We start from the raw sequence: 13,656 nt of genomic DNA on the forward strand, positions 1-13,656 counted from the left end.
CAACATCTCACTCAGTATTTGGGGTGGTTCTGCAAAGCATATCCCTGGATACACTGAGATAAGGGTGGGATGTTCCTCACCTGGAAAGTCCCATTACCAGCTTCCCATTACCACTTTGATAAAGTGATTCGGTGAGCTGATTCAAGATGAAATCTCCCTGTGTGTTTCCTAGCCTACATGCCTGGGAAAGCCCTGAGAAGGAAATGGCTGCTTTAAGGAGTTCAACCCGTCATTCACATGTATTGAATGAATTTCACCCACTTCTTATGCAATGAACAGGAACATCAAGAGAGAGAATGGGCTGCGCAAGAAAGCACTTGAAGACCTACTTGAGTGTAATTTAGCAGCCAAGGCTTTGTCTGAGATTGTAACCTAGCAGTCAGCAATGGAGCATCCTGATAAGAAATGCTGGGGTTATTAAGAATCAAAAGCACAAGCTTGTGAGTAGGAAGATCCTGAAAGACAGGAGCAGGAGCAGTGCTGCCTGACTGCTGTCAAGTGGCTTTGAAACCTGTGTTGTCAGAGCTGCTTATCACACACGGATAACTGTATATTCACTCAGCCTGACAAACTCCAAAATGCAGGATCACCCACAGCTGCATGGGAATCATGGCAGTGTGAGTTGTAATCTCAGGCTTTTCATTCTCTACTCAACACTGCCAGCTTCAGTCTGGAACTTTATCTTAGGAAATTGCATAGGCATTGAGAATTCTGGGGTAAGGTCTACAGTTAAACCATCAAATTGCCCTTGTGGATTGCACAGTAGGGATTTGGCAGTTCACACCAGTAGATGAGATCTATCCTGTAGGGTCATTCCCACGCATTCCTGTCAAATCTGCCAAATGGGGATCACCTTGCAGGTATGGTTTTCCTTTCATGCTTTTCCCATGTGTAAATCCACAGTAATCAAACATGTAGGTGCTTAGATTGTTTACTACAGTCCTGACTGCAGAACCACCAAGAGGACAAATACTGTTTGTTTGGGTTTTTTTTTTTCCTGGAAACTAATTTAGCAGGCAAAAATGCTGCCTGAAAATTAGAAATCTTGAAGCTTTCTACAAGTTTATTGCATGTGTCACTGATAGTAGCCACAGAATCACTTAAAAGTATTGTTTCCTGCAAGGAGCAAGATCCTACCTCTGAGCTTTCTATGCTGAATGGGAGAAAGTATTTGGGAGATGAATACGCCCTTTCCCACCACCATATAAGTTGAACAGCTTGTCAGTTGGAATGTCTTAACATGGTTAGGCTTCTAAAGTAGAAGCCTTGCTCACTAATAACTCTTGCATCTTTATCAGGACTGCCTTTATACTTAGTGTTTTCCTTAAAGACCTGTTCTCTGGTGTCACAAAATCATGCCAAACCCTCATTTGCCATCTACAAAGCACATTTAGTCCTTGGCATTGTAAAGAAGAACTGGAAAGATCTACTTGAATGAAGCTCAGATATAAAGAAAGTGTAAATTAAAAAAAAAAAAAGTTTTAAAACCACTGTCAGAATTTTGGGGCAGGAAGTGATTTATGTCTTTTAGTGGTTCAGATTTGCAATTTATAGAACAAAAGAAATCATTACAACTGTCAGAAAAGTGCATAATGAGAATAGGAGAGTGCTGAACCTCAAGCTAAGGTTTTCACTGCTGAACCAGCCCACTTCAAACAAGTGTTCCTTAGCCAAAATGGAAGGGGATAGATTAAAACTTGGGGGGCAGAACTACTAAAATTCATAAAAATCAAGTTTTATTGGAAAATTGCACCTGAAGGAGGTAGTTTAATGAATTTACCAACGAATTTAGCGGGAATAAGTCACCACTGGCTATGTTAACATACAAGTCAGTTGCACTGGAGTGCCACCTGTGAAGCACAGATCCAGAGATCTGCTTGCAGTATTTAAGTCAGGAATATTTCTGGGACTTTCACAGACTGCTGCCTTCTCAGCAGGATGTGCTTGATGAGAATGAGACAGGTAGCAATTGTCATTCTATTGCAAAAATTCCTTATCTGTAAGTTTATGAGCAAAACTGGAATTTGATGAATTTCAGGTCATGACACAAAAGCACTTCTTTCTCATCATTCTGGCTTTTAGAAACATACTTTCCAGCAACAGACAATTTGATCTGTGTGTTCTATTCTTGATTTGGTCAACTCATTCTGATGGCCAGAAATTTTATGAAAAGCATGTTTCCCCATAATCTTTTGATTTCTGTGTGTCATGGTAACCAGTGGCAGTAAATAACAACAATGTTCAAGCACTTTCAGAACCAGTTTGTAGCTGGACAAGGGCCAATATAACAGGGAAATGAAGTTTTGCAATGACAATTTAGCAACAGATAACACAAAAGATGTCCTTGAAACAAAGGGAAACAGTCAAAACAGGTGCAACATCAGCTGTTGAAACACAAACCTCTGAGCACTCTGCATGTGAAGAAGAACAGAATAAAGAAGGTACAAGAAGTCCAAAGTCATTGCTGAGCTAAAAATTCCTTCAGGAAGCTGGATGTCTTTTTTAACTCAGAAAGGGAAGATTCAGTCCTCGTTGGTACAGTAATGCACTGTATTTCTCACACAGACTGAGTGTAGAGAGGCCATGCTGAGGTGCCTGGCCAAGCACGGATTCCCTTCTGGACAGCAGCTGCTGTTTCACTCCTGCTCAGGGAAGATGGTCTCATTCCATCACACATGCCTTGCATGTTCCTCAACCATACTTCAGGAAGGACGACACTGCTTGAACCTCGAACAACGCTGATACTTTCACACCTGCCTAGCAGTACTGTAATATTGCCATGAATCACATCGCTATTTTTGGACAAAGTGAAATTTCAGAGACAGTGAAACAGGGATTAAGAGGTGTCTCTGTGATCTCTCTCAACATTGCTCCAAAACTGATCTGGGGAGCAGATCTTGGCTGTCTGGTCACTGGTAGTAGCTGCAATGTTCTGGCACTCCAATTGATGCAGCAAAAGGTGGTCTGGGAGGACAGCAAGCCTGTTCTGTGGTCAAAATGAGACACACAAAGGAGTAGTCAGGGCCTGGCTCTTTTAGTAAAATGGGAGCTGTGGTGAGAGAAGCCACATCACGGTGTCAGCTGAAGGGCACAGCACTGCTAGCTTAGCAGATCAGTGCCAGCTGTACCATAGCTCAAGACGAGTCCTGCAGTCAGTTGCAAACTTAGAAAGATGGACATGAAAACTTTTCTGCAAAGTGATGATACCGTAATCATGATCAAAAAGCACTGTGATGGCAAGTCCTAGAGATAAGGCACCTGCTTGTTATCTGAATCTGAGAGGCACCTAAGAATGCCAGGTATGAGCAGAGAGTTACTCATAAACCCTTTTTTAATTAAGGGGATAATAATTTGAGCTGGAGTTAATGTTTGGCAGCAAGCTGTGTGGCTTGGGAAGCACTTTGGAATTCACACCTTCAAGTGTTTGCTGCAGAGGAGCCTGCTTTTTTGGCATGCATCATGTATTTGGTGTATGAAGAAATACAGAGCATTTTGACCTTGAGGCAATTAATCTCTTCTGAGCACATGGGTTTTGAATAGACATAGACATAATAAGAGTTTTTAAATTACAGAAGATGTGCTCAATCTTTCCATCAGTATATAGATGGAAGAAAATGTGGGAAGAATCTCTGGAGGAGAGAAAAACACTCTTACTTTCTAAAAAAATCACCTCCCATGTTTGAAAAGAGGTGGATCCTTTGTATCTCATCTCTCCTCAGTTTGCTGCAAATTGATGTTAGACACTGGACATGAGCAAGGAGAAAACCACTGATAGTGTTTTGTCCTTGAATCATATATACAGATATAGCAAAAGGCAACCCAGGTATCAACCATAGTGTCACTCTTGAGTTTATAGAAGGATTTGGACTTATATTTTCACCTTTTCCAGAGAACCTTTGTATGTGCTGCATTTACCAAAGGGAAATTTTTAATAAAATTTTAAATAAATTATAATGCAATTATGTTATTTGATTTGTCAGCACTGAATTCAGACTTACCTTAAGTGAGGACTGTTTTATACCACACACATGAGAGGCTGGCCGTGATTTCAAATGTAAGCTGAAATGAAAACAAATGCAAAGATTAAAAAGAAGACATTGCAGATAAGTAAATATTAATTGAAATCAATACACATAGATTAATTTGCACCAAATCAAGATCCAGACCATGCTCTGGAGAGCCATAAATGGGAAAATAAATAGACATCAACCTTTTTTTTTCCCAAAACTACCTTTCTGAGAGTAATCACAGTACCTAAATGCTCTTAATTTAAGCATTCACTGGAGGATGTTACAGGTAAGTGCTCATAATACACAGTAGGTATTTCCCTGGGGGCCATGATAGTTTGCATAATGTGCTAGCTATTTCTTTTCCAGTGTTGTGATGGCAGAAAACTGTTACAGTAAGGCTAACTCTAATGTGAAGTTTCATAAATGTCTTTTGCTAACAAGAGATATTGATTAAGTTCCCAGTTTCACAGGTTAAAATAATACCAAACTGCCAGTGCAGTCCCTGCTCCTCCATATGATCCAATTTCTTTTTTATAATTAACTTTTTTATGTACTATTCTATTTATAGATGGAGAAGTGGAGAGCCCCACAGCTGGAGCAGATGTGGCTGTTATTGGAGGTGAGTAGCAGACCATGTTAAGCAGCACCACAAGAATTAAAACAGCAGGTTTGTTGATTTCTTGCATTTTGCAAAACCCCTACTTCGCTGACAAGACAACAGGAGCGGCACAATTAGAGTTAATTAGGCCAGTGGGAAATCTGCTCCCAGAGGGGCTATTGGCAAGATAACAAGAAGAGATAATGAGCACAAACCATATACTGAGCAGTACCACCCTCATCCATTCCCCATTTTTGGACAAAATACCAAACAGTCCAACAGAAAAGTCAGACTCTGATTTCCTTCAGTATTCACTGGGTCAAGCTTGTCCTTTAGTACAGAACTGGTGGAGCACCTTTGATTTGAGCGATGTTAGCTCACACCAGCTGACCCTTTGTTGTTACAGAATTCACCACACTCTATTTCCTGGTGTTCCATTAAAGCTCTCTCATGCATTTAAACTAAATACAGTTGTCAGAATAAATGAGCAAAGCTACGCTCACGGAGTGAACCTGTCTTTTTATTTTTATTGTGTTTGTTCATTTCCATGCTAACACACTAATTTCAGTCATTCACAAGGGGCTATACCAATCATTAGTGCAAATTGGTGAGGTTCTGCTGTATTTCCCTCAGGTCCCATCTCCTGTAACTTTAATTTCAGCTTTCTATGAACAAGTAGCAGGTAAATTGATTTGCACTTAGTCCCCTAGGCTTATTAATATTGTGCTACATCTAAAGCCTATTAGAGCCTCTTGTGTCAAGGGATACCACTGAGGTCCTAAAAATTGATGAAGCCCACGCTGCAACCATGATATTATTTTCAACTTGAAGTTCTTTGTATAAGCAATTTCGTTTCTGCTAGCAGTAACTTTACCTTCCAGAACCGAGCACCATGAAATCTGGGGGATAATGTTAATTATCCATACTATATCTTTAAAGACAGAGTTATAATCTTTATTTACCCTGCTAATATTCCATCTATTATGTTTTTATGCCAGTAGGGTATCCACACTCAGTTTACTGATGCTGATAAATCTAAAGCTTTGGAGATACCCATTCTTGCCACTTATCTTGAATATAAGATGCAGAAAAGAAGTACTATCCACCTTCCCCTCATTGTCTCTGCAGAGTAGTAGGCATTTCCAAGGAGCAATTCTTCTGACAAAACATAAAATTCACTTCTAGAAGAAATGACCCCACGCACACACTGACAGCAGAGGAAGCCCTAGGAATGTTCTGTTCAAGTTCTTTTTATTGTGTATTTCTTTAATATTTGGCTTGTTCCTGGATTCATATGAATACAGCATCAGCTCAGTATCATGTACTCATACAGAATCACAACAAAAATGTTTATAAGCACATCCTGGATCCATACAAAAAATAATTTTAAAAAAATTATAAAAGTCACACAAGTTGAATAAACTTCAAAAAAAAATTTTTTTTTTTTTTGGAAGTGAATAATTTGATCTAGGAGGAAAGGGATAGAGTTTGTAATTTTTTTAAGAATGGACTTGTCATGAACTTGTCTCTTTTACCTTGGACTTCTACCTTTCACAACGGAAAAGGATCATGAATTTACTTTTTTTTCACTATGAGTGTTTCCAGTCATCATTTAGTCCTACGCACATTGAGGTCACCTATAGAAATTTTTGTCCAGTCAACACATATCTGGAAATTAGTCCAGGAGACAAGAAAGATCTACCCCGAAGCCCTTCCTTCTGCCAGGTGTCACTTTCACAATCATTATAATCAAACTTTCTTAATTAAAGCACTGAATGAAATGGCAGTTTGCAAATTCAGAGCAGTTCCAGAGTCACCCAGCTCCTGCTATTTGTTGAATGCCCCCTGTGAAATGCTCAGTGCCCTGAACATTTCCTGATATTGAGAACGCTTGAGAAGGCAGTGTTGGGTTGTCTGCAGCACCCCCCAGCCCAGGTGTATGTTACCAGAAGGATGAAAGAAACCTGTTGGTTTTCCTTTATGTTCTTTTATTTCTCCTCATTTTGAAATTAACTTTCAGGTCCAATATGTTCAATCAAATCAAGCTATTGAATTAAAAGAAAGCTAGTGAGAATTTTTCCAGTATTCCTGCAGTATCTATATCCCACCTTGTTTTTTGCAGCATGTTCTGACTCTGGCCACTTCCACATGCAAGCTCCTTATGACACATGGGCTTTTCCCTACCCAGCAACTCAGGTCATCAGTCTGGCTGTGAGACACTTCTCATATTTTATCCCTGGTGATACATTTAACTGGTTTCTTTCTCCTAGGTGTGATTGCTGCCGTGGTTTTCGTCCTCATTTGCCTGCTGGTGGTGATGGTGCGCTACATGTACAGGCACAAGGGCACCTACCACACCAACGAGGCCAAGGGAACCGAGTTCGCTGAAAGCGCCGACGCCGCTTTGAAAAACGACCCCGCTCTCCAGGAAGCAGTGGATGAGAGCAAAAAGGAATATTTCATTTGAGAGGGAAGGATTTCCATGGAGACCTCCCTGAGGGAATCAGTCAGAAGTATAACATCAACAGGAGTACTAAGAGATGGATAATACGAGGATACAGGCAAGCATCCTAATTGAAAAGTATCTCTCTACGTTTTTGTCACTGGGTTGTTTCTTTTCCTCTAGCAGTGAAGAACTAAATGCCAGATACTTGCCTGTTGATTTTATTAGCAACACAGCTGGTCACAGTTGAAATCAATATCAGATAAGAAGAAACAAAATCTCAGTATGAGTGATACACCAAAACCAGATAAAGATAGCAAATGTCAAGCCTTGACATTTGGTGAAAATAGCAGATGCCAAATGAAAACATCCTCTTAGAGTTAATGATGCATCCTATTCTGATATGATGAAGAACTACCTGAAATTGAATTTCAAATGGTAACAGAACAAACATTAAACTAGATAAAGGTGATCTAGCTTGAAAAAAATAAATCCATAGCCCAGATATCCCCCCCATCCCCTTAAATGTGCATTTTTATTGGCACTGGGGTGTTTGTGTTGTTTTTTTAGGGGGATTTACACTGGGATTTCTTTTTTTAATGTTTGAATTTTATACATATATAAAAATCCAAGATACTTCAAAGAAATAAAACTCTTGGAAAACATGGAAAAGGTAAGAGTGAAGGATTTATTACTGACTTTCTCTGCATGGCAGCTTGAGAACTGTGAAATGTTGGAATTTACAATATAGTATACAATAGTCAGTAGATGTACAAATATGATTCCAATTAGTCTAGGTTTTCTGCACACATGCATAAATAGATAGATATTAAAAGGTAAAGCATCCTGGTTTGAACAGACCCCTTAAAACAATGGAGCTCAGCTACACTTTTTTTCATGTAAGATATTTTTGCCTGAATATTTATTTATTTATTTTGCATTAGAAAAATTCTCTGAGTGCCCGCCAGCAAGATTGTAGCTTTTTGCAGGGAGAGGAATTCAGTTCTGGTGCAGATATGGGTACATCTTTCACAAATGAAAGCTTATGACTATCACTATAAAGAAGCTTGTTCATCTGCATCCCAGTGGCTTTATTTCTCACTCTGTATGGCTTCTGTGTATCCTTTGCAGTGTGCTAGACCAGAGAATTACAATGACATCGATGCTTTATTATAAATAAATAAATAAATAGATCATTCATGGTGGGTCACATGAAAATATCTTCTTTCTCACCTAAGAATCAATGGTGATGAGTTTCTTTACCCCAGTAAGTTGGCTTCCTAATTGAAGCCCACAGTTACCTCCAGAAATAGGATGATTGTTCTCTGCACCTGCTCATCCACAACTGTCATGGTGCCCTGGACTACTGAAAATAGAGGTGGAGAAATACAAGATAACAAATTAGATACTGATGAGCTCTGTTGATATATTTTTTCCTGTGCTTTGATCTATATACGTGTGTGTATATATATAAAGTCATCTACAGCTGTGCTTTCAAGACACAGTTGCTGATCATTTGTGCTCACTTCTTGGCACCAAAGCTTGGAAAGCTCCTGGGCTCTGGTGTTCATTACTGACACTGGCCTCAAAAATGCTGTAAGAGATCTGAGCAAGGCAAGACTCTGAGGACCCAACTGAAGAAACAAGACATATTTGTCCTTCAATCACAGTCTCAGTCTTTTGTCAGTACTTGAAGAAGACTCTGAAGAAGACTCTGAATAATTTTTAGAATGCCAATACCTTTTATTTTGAGTCTTAAATCCGCATGTGTTAGCATTTTAACCAAAGAATGTGAAACTCGTGCCAAATTTATTAAATGCTTGGGATGCTTTCTGTAACATACCATTACAGAACCACATTGTATTCTGTGGCTAGTGCAGTATAAAATGCACAAAACACAGAGCTCAAATATTTTGATATTTTGCACCTATCTCCTGACCCATTAATATTTTAATAATTTTACTACTTTTGAAATAGGAACTATTTTATTTCTCTAGGAAAAGTGTTAGAAAAAAAATCTCTTAACTGTAAGACTGAGTTTGTAAAACTGAAGACCCCTGATCCTCCAGTTCAGTAAAAATGTGAATATTTCCTTTGAGAAAAAGATAACTGGAGTGACTTGAGTTCTGCTGCATCTCCCACAAAATGTGCGGGAACACCAAAGAATTTTCCTCCAGCCCTAGAAGGACCTATAGAGGACTACCAGCCTTTTGTCCCCTTTCATACATTCAGAAGATGTAACATTATTATAACTGTTAAAGAAAATTGACTTTACAGCAAAGTGTGATGGACATAGGGAATAAATTCCTGCCTCTCTCCTCAGTCATGAAATTCTGGCTTTTGCAAGTTGAGCTTGCAGATTTTAATTAGACACCTGTGTCATACCTGTTACACACAGGAACCAGACTTAGTGTTTCTTTTGGTGTGGGTGTGAGTTTTTAAATTATGATTTAGACAAAATGCCACACTGGAATTGTAGAGGCCTGATTTTGTATTGTATAGCATGAGCTCAGAGGAGCTCACCCAATTCTTACCAGTTCAGTCAACTTCAGACTTTGTGTCATTGCTTCCCTTAAATCTCAACTGAATGCAACTTCTGGTCTCCGACTATATCTCTTCTTTGTAGTTTAATTAACAATCTTTATCCCATTTTCCCTATTTATCTAGTCTGACAAACAGTCCAAGCATTCAGGAACAGCTTCCCTGTTGGTAACTTTGAATAGCTGGGTAGCAGCACTTTGGTCATGAGCTGTAGTTTCAGTATTTCTTTACTGTGTCCTTCTGGGTTTCAGGGCCTTGTGTGTTTAGAAACTACTTAAGCACATTCAACAGAGAGAAGAAATGGTTTGCGGAGATTTTCTATTTCTCTGTTTTCTTCAGGAAAATCTTTGCTTTGTAATGAAGAAATCTCATGATATCAGGTGACTGGCACATTCTAATGGCCTCATCCTGCTGTTTTTTACTCATACAATAACTCTACTGTCTTGAGTCATTCAATTTAGTTGTAAAAAGAGTGCATTACAAACTTCCTGTAGCTGTAACAAGTAATTAGCAAAACATCCTTCTGCAAGCAGCACGCTGTGCTAAAACAAACATTGTGTACAAGGCTGAGACATCTCAGTTGGCAGCCATAGCTTTTCATCACTGATGGTTAAATGACTTTTACAATTTGCTTCCTGAATAGAATAATTAATAAAACAGATTCTTCTTCCCACACAAGTCAGGTCTCTCTAATGCTGTGGCCTGTTGTCCTGCAGCTCTTTGTTGCCTCATTTTCTCAGCTGTGGCTGCTGTTCTTGCACTCCCTCAGCTCTCATCTGGATCTCTACTGCCTTCTCTATGGCAAAGGATTAGCCATTTACTTATGTATTTATTTACCTATTTTTATCTATGAAGGTGCTCTGCCCCTCTCTGCTAGCCAATAAAAGTTTTCAGAAAGGTTTTAGGTTTGGATTACCAATCCTACGTCAAATTTGAGCAAACGTGACTAATCTGACCTGAGACAGACTTACAGAGTGATCAGCTATGCCACATTTTTACAGACAACAGGTCTAAAAATAGCACTGTAAGTTCTGTCGTTGTTAAATTTAGTGCTATAAATCTCCAGTGACCTCCAATGTTTCTCCCTAAACAAGGTATCACTATGATGGTCCCTCAAGCCACCTGATTTTGTCCTCATGCCTTAATGCCCTGTGAAAACTTATTTTATCCCGTCTTTGCATAGGAAGTCATAGGTCCACATTTACAAGTATAAGTAAGTAATTTTTCAATGACGTATGGGAAAGCAGTGCACCAAAATGACCAATATTTGCTGAAGCTGGCAGACAGAAAATATATATGATCCTGTAGGAACACGTATTTTTTTAAGATATATGGAAATGACAAAAATTAAACATAGTGCTTCTGGTGACATTAGTGAGCTTTAAGAGTGGCTTCATGAAGCTTTTGAATCTTTCACTGATAAAAATAATCCCTTCCAAAGGGAAATTAATCTCCTTTAAACCATTTCTTTTTGTCAGTCTTTGAAAAAATTTTCACAGTTTCAATATTTTGACATTCTGCCTTAACATCTCAAGCTCAATTTCTTCTAACTTTATGAGCATAACTGACAGTCCTCCCCTGCACAAAAATGACTGCTTGCCCATCTCGGCCTCTGAAGCATCGTTACAGCTCAGCAGAGTATTTCTGTCCAAAAGAAGTCAGTCCCAATTGTGTATCTGGCCAACCAGACCATGGACCTGTGTGCATTTTTTCTGGGGCTTGGCCTCTATTGTTCCAGTATGCCATTGAACATGAGAGAGAATTTAGTCAGCCACTTGTCAAGGAAATGAGACATATAGAGATACACATATGTGTAAATTTTTTTCTTCTTAGAATACCAAGACCAATTCACTTTGGGATACTATTAAAAATAGGACTATGGGATTTCTCAGAACACCAAGTTTTCTCTTAAATCAAATCTAGGGATCATGAGTGCACATCAGCACATGGAAATAGAAAGGAGTATTTTCTTTCAACAAGGAATGCAGACAAAGTGCTGAAACATTTATAGTCCCAGGATAAGCAGAAAAAGACTAGTTAAAGCCTGCAAGAATTCCTCACAGAACAGAGGAAAGACTGAGACAAGATGCTGAGAAAATCAGTAAAAAGATGCAGAGCAAGAGAAGGTAATCTGATGCCAATAGAGATGGAGAGAAGTTTTTCTTCAAACAAAATAGATATTCCTGTTTGGATAAATCAGTGTATTTGCTCACTGTAACTGCTGACAACAAATTTCTTTGAATTTTATGGGATGTTTTCTTTAAATAAAATGAGATGTTTGGATTCCTTGTGTGTGCAAGTCCAATAAAAAAATGATGGTACATAAACACCAACAGGACGCTCCCATGAAATGTATTAAAAGCTGTTTATTGCATTTTCTAAAATCTCTTGTTCTTCACATAAGAAGGCTTTGAATGTTTAGAAAATGCAGAAGCCTCACAGCAGCAGTTCATTCAGGAGAGAACACTAAATACTTGAACAAGCAATGGACCCACATCTGATGTCTGGAAATTTGGGTATATAAAGGAAGATAACAATATCAAAATAAAACATAGATGGTGAGCAAAAATTCCAACCATATTACAAAAAAGTTAGATATTTGTTGTAGTAGACATCCTTCTCTAATTCAAGACAGTAGTATTGTAACTGAAAATAAGGGATCCTTCTTTTACATGCCAATTCCCTGTGTAGTTGGGACAACTACATTTAGTGGGAGAAGCATTTTATTGATCATATTTATCGTTCCTGCAAAACAAATTGTATTTCCAGACATGCCAGAAAGAACCACAATAAATTAAAATACAGTGTTTTTAAGTGTTGATCTTTCAGCATAACATCTTGCCTTTACACCTTTTCTGTTGTTTTGAGCTGTATGTATGATGGAAAGTATCTGATATGTTGTACTAAAGTCTATTTGGATTGCAGCGTTGCTATTAAAGGAATGGAAAAAAAGAGCTTCCAAAGCTTACTGCTGATTTTATGTTAAAGCTGACTACAATGTTTGTATTTACCAAAGTTAATACACTGATAGTATAAATTTCCTGTATTTTGAATGGAAAAAATATGAAGAAATTAATAACTTTATAATTAAAGTTCTAATTTTCAGCATTTAAAAGGCTCTTCTCATATTTTTCTTCTTTTTCAAAACATCCTAATCTTTTAGAATTGCCAATTATGTTGCTTTCATGTGAATGTAGATCAAAAATGAATAGTCAGCTAGAATTTGTCTTAATAGAGCATACAAACCCTAAAAGATATACTGCTGGTATTTGCATTAAAAAGCCAGAGAAACTTCTGATAGATCTAAGAAGGAGTCAACCTTCAAATGAGAAATCAAACAATTGTTCTGTCTGAAGAAACATTACCCTGTGGATGTCTGTGTGGACCTGTGCACTGCTCTGTGATCTAAGGCATGGTATTCTTAAAAATTCTGGGCTGATTATAAACATCTAATGGCTATTTGCTGTTGGCTGACCTGCCTTCCACCCAGCTGGTACCAAATGTGAATACTTCTGCTTTGTTCTTCATGCTTTCCATACAACCTATCTTTTATCCTAATATATCCCCAGTTAAAGAGTATTGAGAGGATATGCCTGGTATAACAAGTATTGTAATAGAGTCATAGAATCATTAAGGCTGAAGAAACCCTGCGGGACCATCAAGTCCAACCATTAACAATCTTGCCACTGCCAAACCCTTTTTCAAAGATCACCCCTGTCAGTGAGAAAAGCTCTTCAGGTAATATGTTCTTAAGTCAAGATGGTACCTCAAAGTGGTCAAACCTGGAGGGTCTGGAAGGGCAGTGGATCACCTCAGTTTTGATATCTGTAGAGAAACTGTTCCAATGGACCTTTAATGTGCCATAGGATTTGATGCATAGACTGTTTGGAGGCCAGCACCAGCCAAATGGTTCATCAGCAATGTTCTAATGCTGAAGCAAAGATGAGCAGAGAGGAAATGCTACTGAAGGCTATAAACCAGATCCTTCATTATTAGCCAGCACACTGTGGAAACTGGACCTTGACATAGTACATCAGACAACAGGATCCAGTGCTATTGGAGGT

At 38.5% G+C, this 13,656-nt stretch overlaps 1 protein-coding gene across 1 annotated transcript in view; it reads left to right on the top strand.

The window, feature by feature from the left end:
* The window catches only part of GYPC (glycophorin C (Gerbich blood group)), a 33,288-nt gene extending 20,590 nt beyond the window's left edge, over positions 1 to 12,698 (top strand). The window contains exons 2-3 of the mRNA XM_041473046.1: positions 4,579 to 4,629; positions 6,879 to 12,698. Of these exons, the coding sequence (XP_041328980.1) occupies positions 4,579 to 4,629; positions 6,879 to 7,075 (248 nt within the window). The 3' untranslated portion in view covers positions 7,076 to 12,698. The remainder of the gene's footprint in view (positions 1 to 4,578; positions 4,630 to 6,878) is intronic.
* The last annotated feature ends 958 nt before the right edge of the window (positions 12,699 to 13,656 follow it).

Source organism: Pyrgilauda ruficollis, unplaced genomic scaffold, assembly GCF_017590135.1.
Source record: "Pyrgilauda ruficollis isolate IOZ18807 unplaced genomic scaffold, ASM1759013v1 scaffold3, whole genome shotgun sequence".
Taxonomy (NCBI): Eukaryota; Metazoa; Chordata; class Aves; order Passeriformes; family Passeridae; genus Pyrgilauda; species Pyrgilauda ruficollis.